General features: G+C 32.5%; 1 protein-coding gene across 2 annotated transcripts; it reads left to right on the forward strand.

The window, feature by feature from the left end:
• The first annotated feature begins 2,877 nt into the window (after positions 1 to 2,877).
• On the forward strand, positions 2,878 to 8,780 carry LOC105340840 (alpha-2Da adrenergic receptor). Of its 2 annotated transcripts, XM_011447064.4 has the most exons (3): positions 2,878 to 3,038; positions 3,224 to 3,403; positions 7,372 to 8,780. In XM_011447064.4, exon 3 carries the CDS (start codon positions 7,390 to 7,392, stop codon positions 8,725 to 8,727), a length of 1,338 nt encoding a protein of 445 aa, XP_011445366.3. In that variant the 5' UTR covers positions 2,878 to 3,038; positions 3,224 to 3,403; positions 7,372 to 7,389; the 3' UTR covers positions 8,728 to 8,780. The 2 variants fall into 2 exon arrangements, with proteins under 2 accessions (XP_011445366.3, XP_011445365.3); XM_011447063.4 differs by lacking the exon at positions 2,878 to 3,038 and having other exon boundaries at positions 3,061 to 3,403.
• Positions 8,781 to 24,986: the final 16,206 nt, after the last annotated feature.

The following is a 24,986-nucleotide window of genomic DNA, read 5'->3' on the forward strand; positions in this document are numbered from 1 at the left end:
ACCAAAATGGTGTCATATTTTTCGATATTTATCAAGCAATCAATGACGAATCAAATTTCTATTCTTAAAATCATTTCAAAACAATTCATCTTACTATGACTAAATGCACGTATAGACCAATCCACACTTTACAAAAGTTACGTCCCTTGGCCACCATCTTTGGGGAAAAACCCATAATTTTCTCACAGTACCCTTTGTAGTTTAGAGGTCTGTAACTTTGTCATTTGACATTGAATTCAGTTTCCGTTGTGTATTTTAATTGCCCCAGGATGGGGCAACCAACGCATCGAGGAGGGAATAAATTAAATTCAAAGAGACTTTATCACAGGACGCCCAAATGTTTGGAAGCATAAAGAAGGAAAAATTTGGTTTTTTCCTTTTGACCTTTAGGTTGACCCCTCAAAGGGAAACAACTTTTTACAAAGTAAGGATTGGACTATAGATGTAGGATAACATTTGACAATGTTTGATGTATTCTTCTTCATGTTATACGTAGGGCAAAGTTGTTTCGAAATGCATAAATATTGAACCACTGTTGCACAAGTATATAACACTGTGCCGGATAATTATGCCAGTGCCAAGGTGGCATTTTTGCACCCGCTTAAGCTGCATATATCGAAAAATTCAAATATGCCATATGATAGACCATTGCCTAAAGAGTTAACATCCACTATTGTTATCATTGTATCTCACCTGTCAGGTGAGATATTTACCTTTCAAAAATAAATTCCCATAGGAAAATAATTTTTCCCATGGGAAAAACAACATTCCTATAGGTAATTTGAAATTTCCTATCGGAATACAAGAACTTCCTATAGGAATTTCAATTCCGATAGGATTTGATCAAATCCGATAGGAAAACTAAATATCCTATAGGAAAACTACATGTCTGAATCAAATTCCTACAGGAAATACCATTCTCCTATAGGAAATATGATTCCTATAGGACATTTAAAAAATCCTATAGGATGGTCAATATTTCCGGTAGGAGAATCAATTCTCCTATGGGAATTATCATTTTCCTATGGGATATTAATTTTTAAAGGTAAATATCTCACCTGTCAGGTGAAACACAGTGAAAACAAAAGTGGTTATATACTCTCTAGACAATGGTCTATCATTTGGTATACATGGATTTTCCCGAAACTGCATCTTAAGTGGGTGCAAAAATGCCACCTTGGCATTGGCATAATTATCCGGCACAGTGTTATATATAGATAACTGTGCACTTTTTGATCGTAGATTAAATTGCTGTTTTATCCACCTTTTATACCTGATATGTGAAAAACTACTAAAACACGTAAAGGCAGAACTGTCATGGCTTTTTATTCATATTAACATTCTTCTGCACTCGGCCGAGGTCAGGAGTGAAAGGGAAAGACAAAGAGCGCATGCTCAGGAATAAATATTTTTTTAAGTATCGTTATGATGTACACATGTATAGATAAAAATTTTCGGGAAAAAATTGCATGTTTTTTTTTTTTTAGATTTTAATTACATTTATTCATTCTCAATAACTCTATTTATCTTATAAGAATAAATTTGACTGTCTTGGTTCTAGATGGAATGATTAAATTCAAGAGTACATATGGCGGCTAAATGCACTTCCATTCATAAGGAAATCCTTCATCAAATTGGGTTTTCCTGTGTTCCTTTGTTTGTTCCTTGTGTTACAACTATTCCGGGATGAGAAAGGGGGGGGGTGTCTTTCTCAATGCCGGTTTTGTAGTTTATTTTTAGTGAACAATCTCATTGGTAAAAGTTTAAGAGATGAAATTAAGCATAAAGGAAATAGTATTTTGGATCCGTTTTCATCAGTGTACGTTATTATTGCACCGTTTAAATTGTATGTTTAAAAAATCTTTATTTAAAAAAAAACTAAAAATGCTGATTCTTTAAGTGAAGGTTTTGCATCAAATGTGTTCAAGTGTGGTATTGTAGTTTAAAAAAAAACAAGATTTTATTCTTTGCATTCACTCCATGTTTGAAAAAAAATAGTAATATGAATTCCTCAGAGAAATGGAAAAAGAATCTTGGAATCGAACAAACTATTTTCTTAAAATTGTGGTTCACTGAGTAAGTTTTTTAAAAAGAATTCTTCTTCAAGGAGAAAATTGAAAAAAAATGAGTGAAGATTCGGGTTGTTTAACATTCTTATATCCAGAGTCAGATGATGTGAGACTTAAATATCATTATCCCATCGAACTCAGATTTCGTTTTGATCTTCCCCTCCCGATGTCACATTTTAGTTGCCGCCGCTTTTTCTTAATATTTACATTTTACTTATCTAGTGTACTCACTCCATATTCTTGAAAGTGAAGAATTACCGTTCAGTTCATACTAGTTTAATATATTTGTAAAATAATAATAATTTCACTAATATTAATATTAAAGATGTTTTGAAAAGAGGAAAATATTTTTTTTAATATAGCAGGGGGAGGGGCAGTTAGTAACGAAAAGTAAATACATATATATAAAAGTGCATTTGACTACAGTCTGAGAAATCAAGTTATGGTATTTATTATACATGTGTAACGAGTTTCTATGCAGTTTCTATGGAGTTATTCGAACGATTACAGATGATATTCACAAATATCTAAGCACTGCAAGGCCACACATAAATTAAATAGTTGAACGATAGCAATTTTAAAAATTTGCATCAAACTATTAAAACATGGTTTCAAATATTTGAATATTTGAAACAAATATATATTTAATAGTTGAACGAGAGCAATTTTTTAAATTTGCCCCAGACGTATTAAAATATTTTAATATTTGAAACAAATGCACACTTCATTTAAAAAGGAAATCAAGTGGATGAACATGAAACAGATTTTAAGCGTGGAGTACAGTAATAGTGATTACAACGCGCATCGGGTCTGCTTTAGACGACAGAAAATTACCGCAAAGCGTTCCGTGCCAACATGTATTTGAGGAATTTGTAAAATTTATATCAATGTGCACAGTTTTGCGTAAAGTTGTGATTTGAAGGACCTTCTTCCGAGTTCGGAGAGGAGACTCGAATATTGCACGATGAGGTATTCTTGTTTAGATTATAAACATATCACATGACTCACTGTCCAAAGTCACAGTATCTAACGATCAGCTGTATAGTATACTACGCGCATAGGTTGATAACTTTTTTGATTATTATCTGCTTGTTCCTTTGTTAAGGGCGAGATTTAAATTGTGTAGTTCACTGTGGTTTATTTACATTTCAAAGGAATGCGTTTTATCGGGGAAGACACTACGAACTTGGGAGCCATGTGTTCTGTTCTTAATTAACATTACACCAGATATTAATTGATACAATGTCGTATGCTGATGTTAGCGGAAGTGAGTGAACTGTAGCGAAACACACACACGTGCACATGTCGACCTGTAGCTGAAAGATAAAAAATCGGTAAGTATCAGCTTTCATTACTTTGTACCTTTTTTGTCGTGTGTTTGGCATTTTCACGGTTGGCTGGTTTCATTTCATTGACGATACCTGCCCATTTTTCCATGTACAGGTCGCCAAATGTTTGGCTTTTAGACGACCCTTCGGGTTTTGTATAAGAGTTGTGTTATTCCTTTTCAAGTCTAAATAATTCAGCACAAATGGGACAAGTATTAAATATGATTCTATAACTGTATATGTCGATAATATTTTAAACCTGCCTTCAGCTATACTTACTATCATGCTATTTGTCATGTTATGAATTGTAAGATAACAAACCTCTCTCTCTCTCTCTCTCTCTCTCTCTCTCTCTCTCTCTCTCTCTCTCTCTCTCTCTCTCTCTCTTGTTTCAAAGTGTTTTGATACTTCTGAACTTTTGATCCCAGTAATTTTTATTTTGACAAAAAATGAGTAAATCCGAAATATAAATGCTTAAAATGTACCGACTTTCAGTAAACAAGTTTTTCTGCAACCCTGCTTTTTTTTTAGATTGATCCCTCGGTAGATCCAAAACTTCTTGGGGATCGATCTCAGTAAACATAGGTATACAGAAATACTTGCTTGCCAAAAGTTGTTGTATTTGATGTATATTTATTACAAAAATTATTGCAATTTTTGTACTATAAATTTATACTCCATTTGGGGTATTATATCCCAAACGGGATATTATATCCCTTTGGGCGATTGGTTTCAACCTGTTAAACTGTTTTCCCTTGAATTTTTTTTCTAGGGGGTTTACACCTACGCCATTACCCACCTTCCTCTCAAACTCAATAACTCGTTGAGGGGCGGTCCAAATATCTAACCTAATTACGTGACTCTTAAGAATCATTCACTCTTCAGGTCTCCAAGACCGCACAATTAGAAACGTCACTGGTTTTAGAAGAGATACAAAGTGTAGCGATCTACTGGGATCAAATTTTAATAGGATTTACAAGTCTCCTTTTAACTTCTAAAAAATTTGAGGATGTTGCTTGATCAGTGCTTCATTCTCTTCAGATCGTTACGAAATTATTTAGAAATATTATACATAGAATGCATCGTACAAAGAGCACAAATAGCAGACCAATAATAGCATTTAGAGAACTTTTATGTACATTATCTATACTACTATATTAAAAAAAATAGACTCGAATTTTTGGGCTTTAATACCGAGAAATCGGAAGAGTACTGTCTTTTGTTTTATATATTTTAAACATCATTGGTACTTGAAGATTACCAATTTGTTTTCATTTTTTCTCAATCAAGCTTCGCTAATTAATATTCAACAAAAATTCCTTTAAAAAGTCCGGAAATCATCTGGATTTTTTGGATTTACAATTTTGCGCATGCGCTTTACATTCACGCTATATCACAAGAGGCTCTTTAGTTTATGTTTCCACAATATCACATTTAGGATAAACTCAGAAACGATATTGCAAATACGTGTAAATTTTCATTGAAAATTTGTCTTAAATCTGTTTATCAAAGGAAATACGGGAGATAACTTAACTCAATTCATTTGTTATGTAAATTCCGAAGAGTTCCGAATGTCAACATGGTGTGTAAATTCGAAGCGAGTAAAAAAGTTTGTGAAAAAGTGTTGAATTCTTCATGAATATAAATGAAATTTTTAGATGTAAGGTATTTATAGCCTCAAAATGGTTTGTTACAATGTTTGAGTAATTTTACCGTTTTTTCTTTCAATGCAGCGTCATTAATTTTCTCCAAAATCGTTTCGGAGCGATTCTGCAATTTTTGCTACATTACGGGTATATGGAAGGCATTTTAACTGTGTTGAAAAACTGTCCCGAGACACACTTAGATTATTCTAACTAAGCAGAGTGCAGTGAAATTAATAGCATTATGGTAGGCGTAAAGCTTTTTTCTGTGAATGTCAACAATACGGTGTGTCGATGTATCTATTTTGCAAATGTCCGATATCATATGCAATGCCAACCCGTGCAGGCACGGGTCAAAGTCAAGTACATGTCTAAGATACCAGATAAAATGAAAAATCCTACTTTTCTTTTATTCCCAATAATCAAGTGCTTTTTTAACAAGTTATGCTCATGCTTCTTCTGTTGTTACAACTTATCTTCGAATGTATGTCACGATGTCAATCTTAAATTTAGGCATATAAAAAAAATTGTGTGTGTAGGGTAACACTAATGAAAAAATTAAGTTAGGTAGGTAGGGATTTTTTTTTATTTTATCATATTTTTTTCTGCATGAATCCTAAGAATGTTTGTGTGTGTCATATTTAAAAATGGATTTTTTAATAGAAATAATATAAAATTCACAATCGGATAAAAACAGACATCTAAAAATGGTAGGTTCGGGGCATGTTTGTAGGTTAGGTCGGGTTACCCTAAACACACAACTTTTTTTACCAGGTTGGAGTAAATATAAAACTTATAATAGTCCTGTTAAGTTTGTATTTACGGTACTGCCACCAAGGAAATTTAAAAACTTACAACATGACAGTACTGATGATTTGTATATCAAAAAGGTCTACATATGAATATATATTTATAAACATATATAAATATTCTACTAGTCTTGTCCCAAATTGTGACCTACAACGATCATATCTCCGGAAAATATCAAAGTTAAAAATAAAACCAAATTAAACAAACAGGGCACCTTGCTCTCGCCTTCTACATGTATCTAATATTGACCGAGATATTCCTTTCTTTTCCTGTTAACTTTATTGATATAGAAATTGTTCACTAAAGAAACTATTTTCATACATTGTTTATATCAGATCATATCACAATCGCCCTTACCACCGAGACGGAAGTGCATAGTTACATATTTCCTTGTACGTAAATGTTGATAAACATGTCCGATAAAAATACTGTATACAGGGAAATATTCGCCCCCGTTTTATTTTCGCCCTTTCGTCCTCGTTGTCACTGGGTGAATTTAAGACTGGGCGAATTCCAATGTTCCAAATTTTCTCTTTAATACACAAGCGTGTATGGGCAAAAATAACACGGGGCGAAAATAACCCTGCATACAGTTATTTACCAACGGCGATGTAAACGTTACCTCATCAAATATTTCACACTTGTTTTAATTCAATTGTTGCAGACTTTGGTGTAGTAATACTCGGATTACCCCTTACAGTTTCAACAAAAAGAACTTTTAGTTATGTATGTATGAATTAAAAATCTCGGCGTGCCAATTTAACTGTTTCAACCATGTACATGAATGTCAAATGCTTATTTCTGCAACGTACAAAGCTTTTATTGGTTGAAACAGTTAAATTGGCATCATTTTTATTTCTCAGTATGTAGTATAATTTAAAATGAGGACAGATTCCATCGTTTTTTGCACACTTGGCTGTGCCAGAATACATCAAAGATGCACGCCGCGATTTTTAATTCATACATGCACAATGGGTTCGGTCTTAACTAAAAGCTGTTAACGAACCGGAGTTGTTTTAACATTGTGGAATGTACAAGTATGAAAGTACAAAAAGGTTACATACACTTTAATACAGTTCACTTTTATTTTCAAGCAATGAAAGAAATAATTAAGTGGTCCATTATAGTAAAAACTAAATATTAATCTAATCTAGTTCTAGGTTTCAAAAATGTAAAATAATCAAAACGTTGACGTTTTATACTTCACAGCTTAATCTATTTTCTTGAAAAAGAAAAACCTTCGCAAATACATGTATGTGTGTAAAGTGTGGAAATAGGAAATAAACTGTGCTTGTGCTACATGTATTAAGAATGGAAAATAAAATTTAGAATTTAAAACAAGGAAATGTTTAATATAAATTCAAAATGACACATAATCAATAGGCAGTCGGACATGGTTACTCTTGGTCCTATACGAAAGAGGACTTCAAGTAGTTTTACATACAAAATTTGTTTACAGACCAATTAAAGTGAAGATTTATATTACATGCAATTCCTATTTATCGTTTCTATTTACTACAGGAATCAGCTGATGCACCGATGGATGTAACTTCGCCGAGGAACAATACAACACCAGCAGTTTTACCTGAAACCTACATACTTTGGCATTTAAACGAAAAAGCGTACGCCAAAAATAAGCCAGCCATCATTTTCCTTTTAATCAGCATGATTGTGGGAACGGTTGGCAATGGACTCGTCATCTACGTGTATGGATGGCGACTTCGTCCCAACTCCTCCAAGAATATATTTATAACCTGGCTGGCTGTGTTCGACCTAATTTCTTGTTGTGTAACTATTCCATTCGAGGTATTTGATCTACGTTTTCCAATGCTGTACGGAGAAGGAATTATTTGCAAAATATCTCGGACTTTGGCGTTTGCAGTTAATATTACTTCTGGTTTAATACTTGTGTTAATTGCCTTTGACAGACTTCAAATAACAAGACCTCCATATAAGAGTTACACAAAGAGGAAAACTCGATGCCTTATTCTGTTAGTGACTCTGATTTCGCTCGTGGTATCTATTCCAGCACTTTTCGTTTTCGGAACGAAAACGATTCGAACCATTTTCCCGGGAATTTCTGGAAAAGATTGTTCTTACGACGATGCAATTAAAGATACTATGTTACCTATCATATATTATGTACTTTTAGCTGTGATATTTCTTTTGACGTTCGTAATATTAGGGATTTTGTACATAAAAATCGCTATTGCCATTTATGAATGGAAGCACTCTATTATTGGCGAAGCCCTCGCATTGTCCAGTAATAAGTGGCGCAAAACTTCCCAGAGTTTATCTGTGAAATCAGACAATTTCGCAAGTGTGACATCAAAGACCAGAGAAGACGCAAATTACTTAGAAGATTCATTTGTTTCACAAAATAATGGACATTTGGATAATAGTCAATATAATGAACTTTCTTCACATGATCAAGAAAACAGTTTAACGAATGAGCAATTTCATAATTTATCAACATTATCATCATCATCAAAACAGCGTTATGAGGTCAACATTGCAAGTTCCACTAAAAGCACCAAAAGCTCAATTTCGGAACATACGAACGATGGAAAGAGAAAACTGTCTGTCAAGGAACGAGCTAGTCCTGTGAAATCCAACGTTTTATTTATAACAATAACAGTTGTATTTGTCTTGAGTTATCTGCCGTTCCTACTATTTGAACTCCTGAAAGGTGTATTGAAGGAAGGAACATTTGACGAAACAGCTTTCGAAGTTGTCACAAAATCTGTGTATTTGAATAATCTAGTCAACCCCGTGATTTACGGAATTTATAATGTGAACTATAGAGAGGAAATTCGGAATTTATTTTGCTTGCGGTCAACAGTGAATTCTCGTTATAGATCAAGCATTAGTAAATAGCAATCATCATCTCCATTTTTAAATACTTATATATATCAAATACACTTGAATTTGATTGGGTTTTTTAAAAATTATAACAAGTGTAGATAAAGATGTAAAAATATTAAAGGCCTGTAATTTATGGCAATCTGGTCTGTCCTGTGTCGACCGGAAGTGATATGATTTTTGCACATCAAACGAAAACTGGTGATAAAGGGATGTAAACAATTGATTAAAAAAATAATGTAATCATTGGAAAAATGCTCAATTGAATTTTTAAAGCATTGCCGGTCGAGGTCAGGGCCATTGACGGCGATAAGTTGAATGCATTGCTGATTTTGTTGTGTAGGTTTACCTATAAAACATCGATAGAGGGCGTGTATGTTGCATAAAACTTACTGATGATCATGTATTTTTCTAGAAACTTCAAAACGAATTTTCTTTTGATAATGAGAATAAAAGTCTTAATTAAAACTAAAATAAAACTACAATTATATATAAATCTCGAAAGTTTATTTTGCTGACAAACATGCTAATATGATACTTCTTTGTGTAACTTAATGCTTTCTTATGACATAAAACAAATCTTTAAATCTTTAAATCATATCATTAATCTTATTAAGATTCCTGTGTAAAGGAATTGTGTATAGCAAATCAATATTTGTACAGGCTAGAACAGCAATAACCAGTGCCCCTAAGTTTTTCACAAAAATATGAGTTTTTCAATCACAGTACTGTTAGTCATTTCACTAGAAAATTGTAGCTTAAATTTGCTTTAATAGTGCGTACTACAACCCACAGGTGCTTGAGGACAGGATCGACCCCCCCCCCCCAAGATTATAGACCCCCGGGACTTTATTATTATTTTTTTAAATTAAATTATCCTTTCATGACACATTTCTATCTAATATATACATTCATTTCACAAAATTACCTTAAACAAACATTTTTTTAAAAAATCAGACCCTCTACATATATAATACAAGAAGGTTGCTAACTTCGTCTGCCAGCCGAGAGGCAGTGCCCACTAGCTTTTTTTTATAATCAATGCCGAGAGCGAGAAAGACTCTCCTACATGACACGTGTTCACTAGCACATGGCTGCAAATAAATAAAATATATAAGTATATTATGCTTGATAGAGTAAAATAACTGTTAAGTTTTATTCCTTTTTGCAATCAATGCCCAACAATGACAGTCCATAGATAAATCCACCAATTTATTTATTTATTTATTTTTTTTTTTGTTTACACATAAATCCACATACACACATATTTCAGACATATTTCATACATTTCAAGATTCTACATATTGTAATAACTTATTAATCTAAAGAAAACATATTAGCCGTGTAGTGTAAAACCGTGTTTTTTTGAAAAAAAAATAATAAATAAATAGATGATAGCAGTAAATGAAAAGAGAAAAAGGGAGATACAGAAGAAGATACAAAAATACAAAAGAAAAAGGGGGAGGGGGGGGTACATTATCAATATATTTGTTCAAATCCACCAATTTTAACATTAGGTTAATAACCTCCTAAGTGGGTTTTCACAATGTCTTAGAACGTCATTGCACGCTAATAAAACAACTGATAAATCACTTTCCATATTTGGGACCAAAACCGTTAATTGGTGCATGTTTTTTGTATTGACTGTTTACCAAAGGAAGAAGATAAACATTTATCTGCATTGTCCATGAGTATGCTACTTCGTCAAAAGTGAGGACATTATTAAACACCTGGTTCAATTAAAGTTTGAGCTATTTTTGCATTCTTTTGAAGAGTCATCATCGCAACTTAAAAATAATACATGAAATAAACATTGAAAATATCAAGTATCTAGACAAAAGTACAATATTTAGTTACTCAGTAGGTGTTGCATTATCAGAATAACAGTCAGTCTGAAATTCAACAATATGTGGAATATCAACTGCAGAGTTTCTCTTCTTAATGGAATTAATCCCCTTAGTTTAAACAATATTTATTGATATTTAGCCATTCTATTACCACCCCACCCCGGCCCTATTCGTGCCACTTCTCACTGATTATTTTCTAGTTTTAGACTAAGATATTTTGGTAAATTATCCCATATTATATCAGCATATTGTAAGGCTGGTCTAATAAACAAGAGGCCCATGGGGCCACATCGCTCACCTGAGCAACAATGGGCGTTCAAAAGATATTGTGCCGTATAGTCCCTCGGTAGAATAACAAAAAATAAATATTGTAAAGTATTCGAATTTTACACTTATTTTTGCATACACCTAATCTTTGACGTTGTACCTTCATGAAATACTATTTTTACCAGAATAAGAAAATCCTACGCAAGATATAAAACTAAACATTTGGTAGGAGTACACTGTTAAGTTGTTAACTTCCAATTCCCTATATTTTCGTTCTGCCCCCCCCCCCCTCCCCCCCCCCCCCCCACACTTTGTAAATCAATCAAAATATATGAAAGCATATAGGTACATTTTTTTTCATCAACTACTTACTAGTTATTGTATTTTTTTAAAAAAAATATAATAGTTATTGTTTTTTATTCTTAAAATCCTACATGTATAGATGTGAAGAAGAAAATTGTACCTCAATGTGCTCAATTCCTCAAATTAAAAACATTCAAAAATTTTATTTGTCTTCTCCATTACAATTAAATGACTGTTATTTACTTCGCGTACAAACCAGGATAATTTTTCGCTGTGATATTTTCTTAGGAATAGCGATAATTACTTTATCCCCGCAACAGAAATGAGTCAGAACTATGGAAACTGTTTTAAAGATGTCGTTTTTATTTACCCGTGTCTGAAAAACTATCATAATTGATGCAGATTTCACATTATTTATTGTATAAAGAGGGGGCCCCAGAGAGTAGGTATATACAGAATATCATTATTTTGTTTGTACAAGTATTTAACATACTCTTATTCATATAGAATTTCTAATATTCTACCAAAATTTCAGCGTCAATCGTAGAATTATAAGCAAGATACAGAGCTCGCAGTTCGCCTAGGTTTGAGTCATATTTTGTTCACATGAGTTTGTTACATTCAGCTTAAGATTTTTAACTTGGTATTTCCTATTCAGCATTTAAAATAGAAAAAAAAAGAAGGACCTAAGATTTTCAATTCTTTTATTCACTCAAGACCTGTTCACTGGTATTTGAGGTTCAAAATCAGCTTATACAAATGTACACAAACACAGTCAAGGATCACATGTACATTAGGAGTAATAATGACGAAAAAAGGTTAAGTTTACAATACAATAAGTTGTTAAAGTTGGTTTCTGGAAGAACAGACTTTGAAAATTTTCTTAATAAATGTTGACATTTTTTTTTTACTTTTTTAATCTTTAGTTTTTAAGATCTGTGTACAAACATAGAATTTTGAGCAAATCTCTGTATCTTGCTTATAGTTCGAAGCTTAACACTCAAATATGGCTAGTAAATAGAAATTGTAAACAATTAAAGTCTGTCCCAAGATATTTATGCTGCACATTTGGACGATTTTTAATAAAAATACACTTACCTGTGAAAGAAGTGCAATTGAAATAGTTGAAAGGGATATTTTCCAAGATAATATCATTGACATATTATCATCTTTCACTCGGAAAAATTCACAGGAACGAAAACAGATTCCTTACGGAGATTTACAATGGGGAATGTTTACATCTTTTCTCCATTCGGAATACACTCGGAATACATCGCGCAATATTTCAACGTTATCATCCGGGCTTGCTGCAATGCAAAATCTCCGTAGACATCACATTTTTTAGCATTGTATTGAAACCTGATAAGCTAACAGGGGCGTTTTGACTGAGAAATCTTGGAAATTTTTTATACTTTTGAATGAACATCATTTGAATCCTGAGGTATTTATAAATATCAAACAATTAAGCCAAACGTGAATCCAAAATATCTTGGGACAGAGTATAAACACAAGAAACATGCACTATAACAAATAAAGAACACGATTTATTTCTTGGAAATGAATCATATATATACATGTACATACCTACATATTTCCGACAGCGATATCAAACTCTATTTAAACTGAATAAACTCGAGAAAATGCCGAGCATCTCAACAAAAGCTATTGAATTAATCTACCATTACGCAAAAGATAATGCCGAGTTACCGATAGAATGAATTGTATTTCAGTACTCTTTCGATACATCAGATTTTGCTTAATTTGCGCAGGTAAACAGTTAACTGTTTGATTTACCGAAGTCTCTGTTTGATTTGATACGTAAAAATCACGAAATACAGACGATAGTTCCCAGGTTACAAAGCCTAAATAATGAAAGCGAAACGAAAATCAGAACAAGCTAACACCAACGTCATGTGTAAAAACTGTCAACGCATTAAAATATTAAGCCTCAATTTACTTCACAAAATCGGCACCAATATATTTTACATGTTTCAAAAATTTCCCTTCATTCGCCAACTGTTGCACAACAAGCAAATTCATCATAGTCAGATCGACCCTTTTTCGTATAATGTCATGGCATCTTTAAACAAAGAACCTCGTTTTAGAAGTATGGAATACGAGTCTTGGTAAAATGGGTATGCAAACCCGGGCCGTGGCAAAATAAAAGCCGGGGCAGATCGTCTATCGTCAATTCCAAATACGCATAATTTTGCAGAAATATTTACAGCAAATACAAATATACCGATCCATCAAATATCCTGAAATTTTAATGAGATTGGCAGATTGATAACTGCCAATCTTTTGTTTTGCCCAGGCCAAGTGTTGTCTACCCATTTTACCGGATGCCGATCCCGAAGCTATTAAACTGATTGAAAAACGCCTTTCCTTTATTATTATTTTCGTAATAACTCAGATTTGAAACAGAATTATTCCTTAATTTTTGCAATTTATATTTTCCTTCCCATAAGGATAATTTATGCTAAACTACGTTGAATTGGAATCAGTAGTTATGGAGAAGAAGATTTTTAAAAATGCACCCCCCTTTTTCTACAGTTTCAAGGTTTTCTCCGCTTTGAATACATATCGGACTTTTATTTCTGCAATTTATATTCGCCCTCCCATAAGGATGCTTTGTGCCAAATTTGGTTGAAATTGGATAAGCGGTTTTAGAGAAGAAGTTCAAAATGTAAAAAGTTTACTGACGGACGGATAGACGGACGGACGGACAGACGGACGACGGACAAAAGGTGATCAGAAAAGCTCACTTGAGCTTTCAGCTCAGGTGAGCTAAAAAGAAGAACATTTTCTTGTAAGCAATTATAATTTCTATCTAATATAATAAAAATTTAACTTTGTGCATTTGTCCCGATCTTGCATTGTGCATTTGCCCCGATTTTGCATATTAAGCCTTTGGTTTCATTTCGTTTATGTGTAGGTTCCACGATAAGTTACTTCTAAAAATTACACTAAGGTGTTTGAGCAATTCAACTCCTTTGAGGTGGACATCTTCAAATATGAGCGAGGAATGAAAACCCCCTTAAAAGGAAGAGTTCTTTACAATAAATATATTCTTAGACAAAAATAGTAATTAAAACTTTCTGACAATGCTAAAATGTATGGGATTTGTTCTTTGATAAATAATAGCTAATAAAGTATAAATTATCTAAAATGTAAGGAAGACCTAATGGTTACTTTGTTGACCTCACAAACTTTAACTATAGTCTGTCCCAAGTTATTGCTTCCATCACTTTTTGATGATTTTTAATAAAAATACACATACTTGTGAAAGAAATACAATTGAAATCGATGAAAGGGAATATATCCAAAATATCTTCATTGAACAATTTTCCCTTTTCACTCATAAAATTTCGCAGGAACGAAAACAATTTTCTTACGGAGATTTATAATGGGAAATGGTTACATCTTTTTTCCATTCGTAATACACTCGGAATACATCGCGCAATTTTTTAACGTTATCATCCGGGCTTATTAATGCCTGATGCAATGCAAAATCTCCGTAGACTTTCAATTTTGGGATGTGTATTGAAACCTGAGGCAATAGAGGGGGCGTTTCAAAACAGATGATCTGGACATTTTTCATATTAGTGGATGAACGTAGTTTGAGCACAAAGGTATTTACTATTATTGAAATATCAAGCAAAAAGTGGTGGAAGCAAAAACTCGGGACAGAGTATAAGTGTAACAATGCAAGTATTGAATATACAATTTAAGCCTTTTGATTGGGTCAATATGTGTTTTTGTGGACCTGAGGATATCAACCATGAAAAAATTTTTAGTTTGATATATTCTAATCAGGTTTAACAAAAACGTTTTGACGATATCAAAAGGATATTATTGTTTTGAAATAATTATATATTTAATACTCTTCAAGTTAATACCTTTTGATGAGGTCAATTCATGTTTTATGGACCTGGTGAGTATAATGATCAAGAGATCCAAGGTTAAGATATTTTCATGAGGTCTATGACATTTGTCTTGGCCAATATAAAAGGGATAAAGGTATATTTACATCTACCGAGTATGATTCCCTCTACTTAACACGGAAATTTATTGGTAATTCATAGCTCTTTAAAAACTGAAATCTACACGCCCCGTTTATCGATTGGTCGAAACTTACAGCGACCTAAGAAATACACGGACTGCACGAAATATCCATAATGATGTCAGACTCATATTCCCGTAGTAGAAGATTTGGCTGTTTCTTTTAGTAACGTACTAAATGAATGTACAATAAGAAAAATTTAGCTAATTTAACTAAGGTTACTGCACTTTTTGACAATTTCACAGGAACAAAACAGATTTCTTTTGGAGATTTGTAATGTGAATAGGAAAATCTTGCGTCATCTGCAGAAAAGAAAAATTGCCGTCCTTTTTTTTTGGCGTTTATTGTTTTGCTTGTCAATCTACATTTGGATGAGTATGTCCCCGCTTTTTCCCGACACGATGGTATTCAGTTTCCACATGTCAGAATCCGCATTTATTTACATATATTTACATTCTAGTGTGTTTTTCCATTACAATCTGTGATATTTAAATGCCTCATAATGCAACACCTACATGTAATCACTGCATATGAATTTACATGTAATTTACATAAGTAGTTCTCAAACAGTGATTTCTAAGTTATCGTTTTACTTCAAAAAATATATTTCATAAATGTTGTCAAAACACCATGTTTTACAACTATTCAACAAAGAAGTTGACTATATAGTTAAAAGCAAAATTTCTAGAGTAATTTTTCATGGATTATATTTTCATGTCCGTCGATCTCAACTCAACAGTCTCTGTGATAACCAGTTTATACCGGTTTTATAAAACAGCTGTTCTTGCTGGAACTAAACTACTCTCTCCGTGATCTGCAATTTATATCGATTTATTTAAGTAAATAATTTATTTCATCAGTAAGGGAATGCAAATATAAGCATTAAATGATTTATTTTTGACGTCGTCGTGTCAAAAACGTCAGGTAAGCATTATCATAACGCGCTACCGCGTTATCCAATTTGTCTGCTCACCTGACTGCAGTTATTGACACGACGTCAAAAAAAATCATTCAATGCTATATTAATATAGGTGGGCATGATGGAAGATCTTTTTCTGCATTAAGTGCTTTTCGTTATTATGTCATCTGGAGACCTGAAAACTGAATAAAAAATATATGTTGATGTTTCTTTTCTTTAATACTTCTTTTTCAAAGCAAGTGTTTGCTCTAAATATCCAGATCGTCTAGCAATATAAGAACATTTAAACTTCGGATCCTTTCGCTATGAAGAGAAAGAAAAAAATCCTTGAAAAATCCATGGATAGTACAAGAAAAAGGGAAAAGTAGAGAAAGAGAGAAAGAAAAAATTCCTTCAAAAAACTCCAGGGATAGTACAAGATAAATTTAAAAGTAAAGAAACGTAGTGGCAAACTTAGCTGCAGGACTGTCGCTCCCGGTCTGAAAAAATTCGGATGGACGACCTGGGAGCTTTTTTGCAGTTTTTTACTATGGGAGGCACTGTAGCTCCCAGGTCGTCCATCCGAATTTTTTCAGACCGGGAGCGACAGTCCTGCAGCTATGGCAAACTTACCTTACACGATCGAAAAAATAAATATGTTACTTTAAGGATTTTTATACAAAGGGGCAATATATCGAATAACTCATGGTAACCAAAATGTCTGAACTTATAAATATTTAATTGAACCTTATTATGAGACAAAATTGCACAAGTAGAATTATGGGAAAAGGTTATTCATTTATCATAACTACTTATAACACCGATTAGCATCATAAGAGGACATTTGCCAGAAAAATTGGAAGTCTTGAAGAATCCCAACGCACGGCAAGCCTCGTGAGTTTGAAAGGTTAGACGGACATATTGTATTAACACTTGCTTGAATAATAAAGTTTAAAAAAATACAGGATAAACCAAATAGTTGTTACATACACATTTTCATAAATACGTTAGATGTTAAGTGTAATGGGATTGCGTAAGAGAGATATAGGGAAATTGTTGAATTGATTATATGAGGTACTTATATATCTCAAAAAGTATTTAATAAAGTACAATAAAGCATTTAGTTCTTCCGTTTGCCTTATAATAAGCATCACAATTTTCATGTTTATTTATTATCTAAACGAGATAGAAATGGGGTTTTTTTTCTGACGAAATAAAACGGTGTTCCTTGTATTAAAAAATTTTATTTCTACGGGCAACTTTAATTTGTTGCTATATCTTATGAGAGGTAAAGAAAACAGTACTTAAACTCAATATAAACAAATACATTACATGTATTATCATTTGTTACAACAATTGAAACATTTCAGATATTCGACGCTTCACCTATCCGGACGATTGGACTTGGGAACAAAGCGTCCGGATAACAGAGGCTCCACTGTATTCTGATTTTTCATGCAAAGAGGCATTATGTCGAATAACACATGATATCAATATTTCAATGTCCGACCTTATGAATATTTACTTGAATCTTTTCATGAAACAAAATTGTTCCGGGAAAATTATGGGAAAAAAGAGGGGGGAACAAGATAGCGCAAATGCCCATTTGGTTTAGTCGTAAGATACAATTTCATATTTAATTTTTTCCAACTAAATATACTTGATAATGCTATAATACAAGTTTACAAAAGCACAGTTTCTGACCGTCTTCAGTCTTGAATATTTTAACAAACGATAAAAAAGTAATTAATTCTTAAGATATGGTGGTATCGAACCCAAAACCTAGAAACCCTAACTCTATGATGTTACCTAATGTCTGGTGTTCTAACCATTGAGCCATTTCAGTCACAACAAACTCGATTATTAAATGCTTTATGAGAGTTCACAGACTTGCGAATTTACAGACTTGTAGTATTTTTCTAAAACGTTCAAATGTTAAGATACAAAATGACATTTTTAACGTATAGTGGGTCATCTCTCCACGTTTTTGTTGATTAAAAACGGATTGGTTTTCTTTAAACCTTATATAGACTATGACAAAAATATGGAGCTCAGACCTACTCTATAAAAGAAAAGGCATTGAAGTTCTAAAAAAGACACTATTTGGAGGTTTTGACACGCATACGTCACTTTAATTCAACCTATTCCAAATATTTAACATATTTAAGGTTTATAAATCGATGTTATGGTAAATATACATTGTTTTCAATAATTTAGAAAGAAATTATGAGATTTGTTCATATTTTAATTTTATAGTATCTTATCTATCCTCTTATAGGCAGTTTACAACCCTTATTTACCCATCTTTTTATTATTTCATTGTATAAATACTAATGACGCAATAAGCATCTTAAAATGATATTCGCCAGACAAGGTCAGAAAGAATCCTGTCGCAAGGCAAGCCTCGTGATTTGCAAAGTTCAAACGACATATTGTATTATTGCTTGTCTGTATGATAAAGTTTCTTTTTAAATACGGGAATTCCAAACAGTTTTCACATAAAATTTTTCATAATTAGGTTTCTGTGTATATTTTGTTTATTACGTAAGGTTGGGTCGCTTTCGTTTTACAGAGAAATATAGAGAGAATATTAATTATATAACGAACTTATATATCTTAAAGGTTATTTGCCTTATTAAAGGCATCACAAGTTTTTGGGTTTTTTTTAAATTTAATATTTAAAACGATATAATACCATAAACACATATTTTTTCATATATTGCAAGTAAAGGTAGAAGTAATTTTTGTATATTTATTTGGCGTTAAAGGGCTGATTTGTATGGTATTGTATTGTTTATTACCAAGATTCATAGGTTTAACATATATACACAAGTAAAGTGAACATATGTAGACATTTATTTAAAAACATCACAATCTTGTATAAGACTACGTGTGCACATAGCAGTGTGCAAAATGTACATAACAAAAGTAAACAGGATAATGAAGAGTATATTCTCAAAACAATAATTATATTCTTATCATATTTTTGAGCATTTATATAGGTATTTTCCCAAATTGCACAACTCTTTGATATTCATTGTTGAAAGTAATTAATTAAATAAGTTTAAAGACAGAAGACTTTTCATAATAATATTTTTTTAGATACAACTTTCTCATTTCCTTATAAAATGGACAGATTAAATAAAATGAAACTTTTCTTCAATCTGTGATAGTGAACATAGAAACTCTCTCGTTTCTTTGGATATTATAAAATCCGCCACGCTTAAACTCAAGTTGATGAGAGGATAAAAGGTATTTACTTATAAATTGTACATATAGAGTTGGTATTGGTTTTAAATATTCTTGTACGTTCAATTTGTTTTCAAAGCAAATTATTAATACGGGCTTCATTCAATACAAGCAGCAAGCCCAACTGTACATGTATCACCAAACATTCAACAAATGAAATAAGTACCCTTCATAGGCGTCGGAACCGGGGGGGGGGGCTTAGCTTTTTTGCTAAGTTAGACCTAACCATTAGGCACATAGCAGAATAGAGGGTTCAGCCCCCCCCCCTTTTTGTTTCGCAGGAAACATAATAGTTCCGTAATGTACATGTACGTTTGAAAGATTGAGAAGTTAGAGTCAAAGGCATACTAGCCCCCCCCCCCCCCCCCCCCCCCCCCGATTAGGAATCTCGTTATTAAAAAAAAAAAAGAAAATTTGGTAGGTAAGATTTTTATTGGAACTATAGGTATACCACCCCCCCCCCCTCCCCCCGGATTAGGATTTTCATGAAATGGGGAAAAATGTTATGGCCGGAAAGATTTTTTGTTGGAAGTATAGGTTTACCCCCCCCCCCCCCCAACGGATTAGTTTTTACCTGATTTGGGGATTTTGGGAATTAGGTTTTTTTCTCTCAATATTTCTGAGGATCAGTCTAGCCCTCCTCACTTTCAATTTGCTTCCGACGCCAGTGCCCTTGGTCGTAGGAGCTACAAAAATCAAGGTCATATTCCGAAAATTGCATAGGAAAATCGTTGCCGTTTTTAAATTTCCTAACAAGATATTTTTCAGATGTTTATTTTTTAACCACACAACTTGTGAATTGAACATAATATTATTTAATAATACATTCCTACAGTTATAACTATCCCGAAAAGATAAAAATAGTCAAAATACGAAAAACTTTACTTCACAACTCAGATTATCAAAGGTTTCGAGATAATTTTTTACCATGAGAAAATGTGCATTAAAATATATGTTTAAAGACCTATTTCATGTGGCTAAATAAAAATAAGTCGATAATTTAAGCTACATTTCTGAAAATATTGATTGTGCAAACATACTACATCTATGTAAAAATATATGAAAGTTTAGCTATGTGACTTGTACTAACACAGAAAAATATTGAAGATCTGACCATGAAAGTAAAATGAATAATTGATAGAGCCTCAATTTCATTCATGATTATTTGATATGAACTTTACCATTTTAACCATAATTAAACAGAGACTGATTGTACAACTTACACTGCCTTTATGAGTAAGGAGTAGCAGAACTCTACAGGTCCTCTTATTGTAATAAGATAAACTATTTTTACGAGTAACTACATTTGTGTTTTAATAAATCAAATTTGAATATTTTAAGATATCAAAAATGGATGTTTCTTCTTTATTATGAAATCCCAATTTGTAGATCCAGTGACTATAAATTCTAAAGAAGATGTAATAACATTTCAAAATACTGGGAGTAAATGCCATGTACCAGTAATGAAACGCCATTACCCAGTACTGATTCAAGTTTCTCCCCTCCAGAGTCTACCAGTGCCTTATCATCAGCACCAGAACAGGTAGATAATTACTTATGGCCAAATTTAGAAAAACAACACAGAGACGAGTTTTACCCTGAAAAGAAAAAAATATATTTTTACTCATCGCCTGAAAGGATAAAATATTTTTTTGAACTTTATTTTTCTTGGGAAAATGAAGAAAAGATTATGGCAAAAGAACGTATTCATGTGCCAAATGATACATGTGTGTGTCATTGGAGGAATTTTGCAATCTTCTTGTTGAAAAATTGTCAAAGTACATTTACATTATTTCAGTCTATTCATATTTAGACGATTGCAGAAAAAACGCCGTATAGATTGTCGACAAAACTTAGTCTGTCTTTTGACACATGTCGACTAAAGGAGTCACAAACGGCGAGTTTGAAAAGAAAACTTGAAAAGGGAAAAACAGTGGATAGAAAAGTTGAATTGCTAAAAAATAAAAGATTAAACCCAATTTGAAAAGTAAGCTGGATGCATAAAACTCAGAAAATAAAAAGTGATATACACCACAGATAACAACACACAAGGTATCGAGTATGCAACCGGAAATAATAATTGCAGTTATTTGAGATGGGTGCCTCACAGTCATTTCTCTTAATATGCGTAACTTCCTCTTAAACATTCAATTAAATATTCAGTAAATATACAATCTGCAAATTAAACGTGGTGATAACAAACATTGTTCAAAATCATAAGTCAAAGGGAGGAAAAACAAAACAGGAGCAGATCAAACATGGACCAAAACATGGACCAAATATTAGAAATAGGATCAGGTGCCATGAAGGAGTGAGCATACCTGTATTGTGTATACGTGAGAGAGAAGATTTGTAAGAACTGTCCATTTTTGCCTGCATTTTTGTCTGTACTGTGTATCATCATAGCTGCTTTTAGACATATGTCTTTTGCAATAAAGAAATTGAATTGAGATACTTATCTTGACCATTTTAAAAACCTATCATAAAAATTAACAGGTAATTAGAATATAGACAAATAAACATAGTCCTAATAGTAATACTTGTAATACTGCATACTCCATCTGTTACAAGTTCAGGACTGGTAATTGATTGAGCAATAACATTTCAACCCTTCAACTAATCATTATTTTCACATTTAAGAAGGTGTTAATAGATTTACTTTGCTGATTTCTTCCAGTTGACGTAATTAAATACCAAACTTAGCACCTATATTTACGTAAACCTTCTCAAGACGTTGATCTTAAAATATTATTAAACTTTAAACAACAGGTGCCTATGACTATACATGTATATATAATTACAGCTGGTTGTTAGCTGTAGGGAAGAATCAAGGAAAATTTTAATTGATCATACATGTAGTTTTCACCCGCAAAGTGTTAATTTTGTTAATAGTAATAATGAACATAATACACCCTAATTTCTTATGATCAGTTTTATTTTTCTCTCTATGTTTTTTTTTTATTTAAACATATTCTATTTTTACTCAGATGGTTGGGTACCTTGCAAATCCTATCTCAACCCTCTCCCAAACACAAAATCAAGTAATAAAGTAACAAGATATTTCTTTGAAAATAAGTATTATAAGTTTACAAAGTAATATTAATGATATTTTGTGTACAATTTAACAACAAGCAGCTTTTCTTTTCGACGATCTTTGAAGATCGGTTGTATTTTGCCTAGTATACCATGTCTGTCTTTTACGAGATACATTCTTAATCTCTTAATCGTTGTAAAAAAAATTGTTAAATTGAGTTTAAATATCCGAAATACTTTTAACATAATTTAAATTCAATGTCAAGATAACGTTTCATTTTCTACATCATTCCCTAGGATTCAAAATGAATTGAGAAATGACGTATCAAATGAGTGAAGACGTCATAAAGGACACTTGTAACATATGACTGTACTATGTTATCGGTCATCGGCAGCGCAGACGATAGACAAATATTTTAAAAATTGACATGACGTCGAGGATTAAAATAATTATATTTTTATTTTAAAGGTTAACGTGCCTTTACTCTATAGGCTCACAAGCGCAACCAACGATAACAAAATGAAGAGTGAACAGTTTTAGTCCAAATATGGTAATTACATGTTTCACTTCATGTAAATATTAAAAATTGGCATGACGTCGAGGATTAAATTAATTATATTTTTTTTTAAAGGTAAAAGTGCCTTTACTCTATAGGCTCACAAGCACAACCATTGATAATAAAATGAAGAGTGAATATTTTTAGTCCAAATATGGTATTTACATGTTTCACTTCATGTATAAGAAAACTGCTTGAGTCGTCGCTCATTTGCATAAATGTTTAGTACTAAGTCATGTTTCTGTTCTGTTGAACTACAAGTATTTACCATATTGCCATTCTTTCCCGATTGTTTGTATAATTTAAGAATGAATAAAGTTTGAGATTTTTTGCCCTAGCTATAGACAACTATGAGAAAAATATATATTTTCGAAAAAGTCTTAAGTTTTGCACCTTCGTTTATGAACCTCTGGTGGTCACAATTGTTTGTTTGGAGGCAGCTTAGGATAAAAGCCTCCATCATGGCATGTATGTCTGATGGTTGTTAATTTTAAAAAATGCACGTTCTTATTAAACCAAATCTAAATTAAATCATCTCTGTGGTTTAAATTCTAATTATTCATATGCTGATAGCAACAGGAACAACTTCGTCGTGTCTTGCAATCCCCACTGAAGACCCGTGACCAAGAGCAATATTCAATATTGAAAAAATGGACCACAGCCCAAATAAAAATTACAGAGAGATATATGTATAAAAATATACTATTTGTCTGAGGTCAAAACCTGATTAGAAAAAAAATAAACCCTTTAGAAAACTAATTTACAAATAAAATCAAAATTAAATTCCCTTACTTATATTGGATACCAGACTTTCAAAAAAATCCTTACAAACAAAGATATATAGTGGATCTAATAAAAGTTCTACGAAGCCTCTTTTTTCATTCCCTGCCGTTATAGTTTACATACCTTGTATTCGGTCATTTGCGAAACAACTTTGTTAAAAACCATTCGGATTGTGCCCACAGGTACTCTGAAGTGGATATTAAAAAGATGCTTGAGTTTCTGATAGACAACATGTATGTAGTTTTTGAAAATAGGGTCTTCCAACAATCTGTCGGAATTTCAATGGGTACTAATTGCGCCCCATGGTTAGTAGACATATTTTTGTATTCATATGAAGCAGACTTTATTCGAAAATTTGTACGTGAAAAAAAAGTAAAGCACTCGCTCTGGCCTTCAACTAAACATTCAGGTATATCGATGACGTATTATCAGTTAACATTTGTTACTTTCATAGTTACGTCGACTCGATATATCCAAATGAATTGAACTTGGCGTAAAAGATATCACAAAATCTGCGTCATCTGTTTCATATTTGGAATGTTTACTGGAAAGGGACATTGATGGTAACCTAACAACAAAAATTTATATCGACTTCAATTTTTCTTTAGTCAACTTTCCTCACTTAGGTAGCGATATTCCTTCATCACCTACATACAGGGCTATCAACAGTCTCAATAGAAGTAATGCACAAACTCTAAAAAAAAGTTATTATATACATCATTTCAAGGTTGATTTATGAAACAAAACAACTATCAGAATTTGCTTAACATTTTTTATGATAAAATACCTCAAAACCTAGGCACAGAGACGGTTTTACTCCATTTTCAATACGATTATTTAAGTGGATCAGAATGTAAATGAATTGTTCGCTGGCTCAAACTCTGTTAAATAATCTGTGTAAATGGTTATAACTAACTTGAGCTAATATGAAACTCACTACATTACTTTGGCATTCCCTGAAGATATTTTTGCAGGTGAAATAATGTTGAAAATCGTATTTATGAATGTTTATAGCAAGGCCAGCCACAAAATGCATTATATAAATTGTACATATATTGATGACGTGAAACTGCTTTAAATTGTGTCATAAGCGATTTTCATTGAGTCTTAGTGATTGTGACGTAATATTCAGAATTTGATGTTCGTAACAATCACTCCTTTTAGGTGCACGCTATATCTGGACAAAGCAAATTGGGTCCGTCGTCTTTAAGGGTGTTGTTTACTCAGGGTTTGAGTTCTCAAATTCGGATTGTTATAAAGTTCAATGTAATGAG

Source organism: Magallana gigas, chromosome 6 (assembly GCF_963853765.1).
Source record: "Magallana gigas chromosome 6, xbMagGiga1.1, whole genome shotgun sequence".
Classification (NCBI taxonomy): domain Eukaryota; kingdom Metazoa; phylum Mollusca; class Bivalvia; order Ostreida; family Ostreidae; genus Magallana; species Magallana gigas.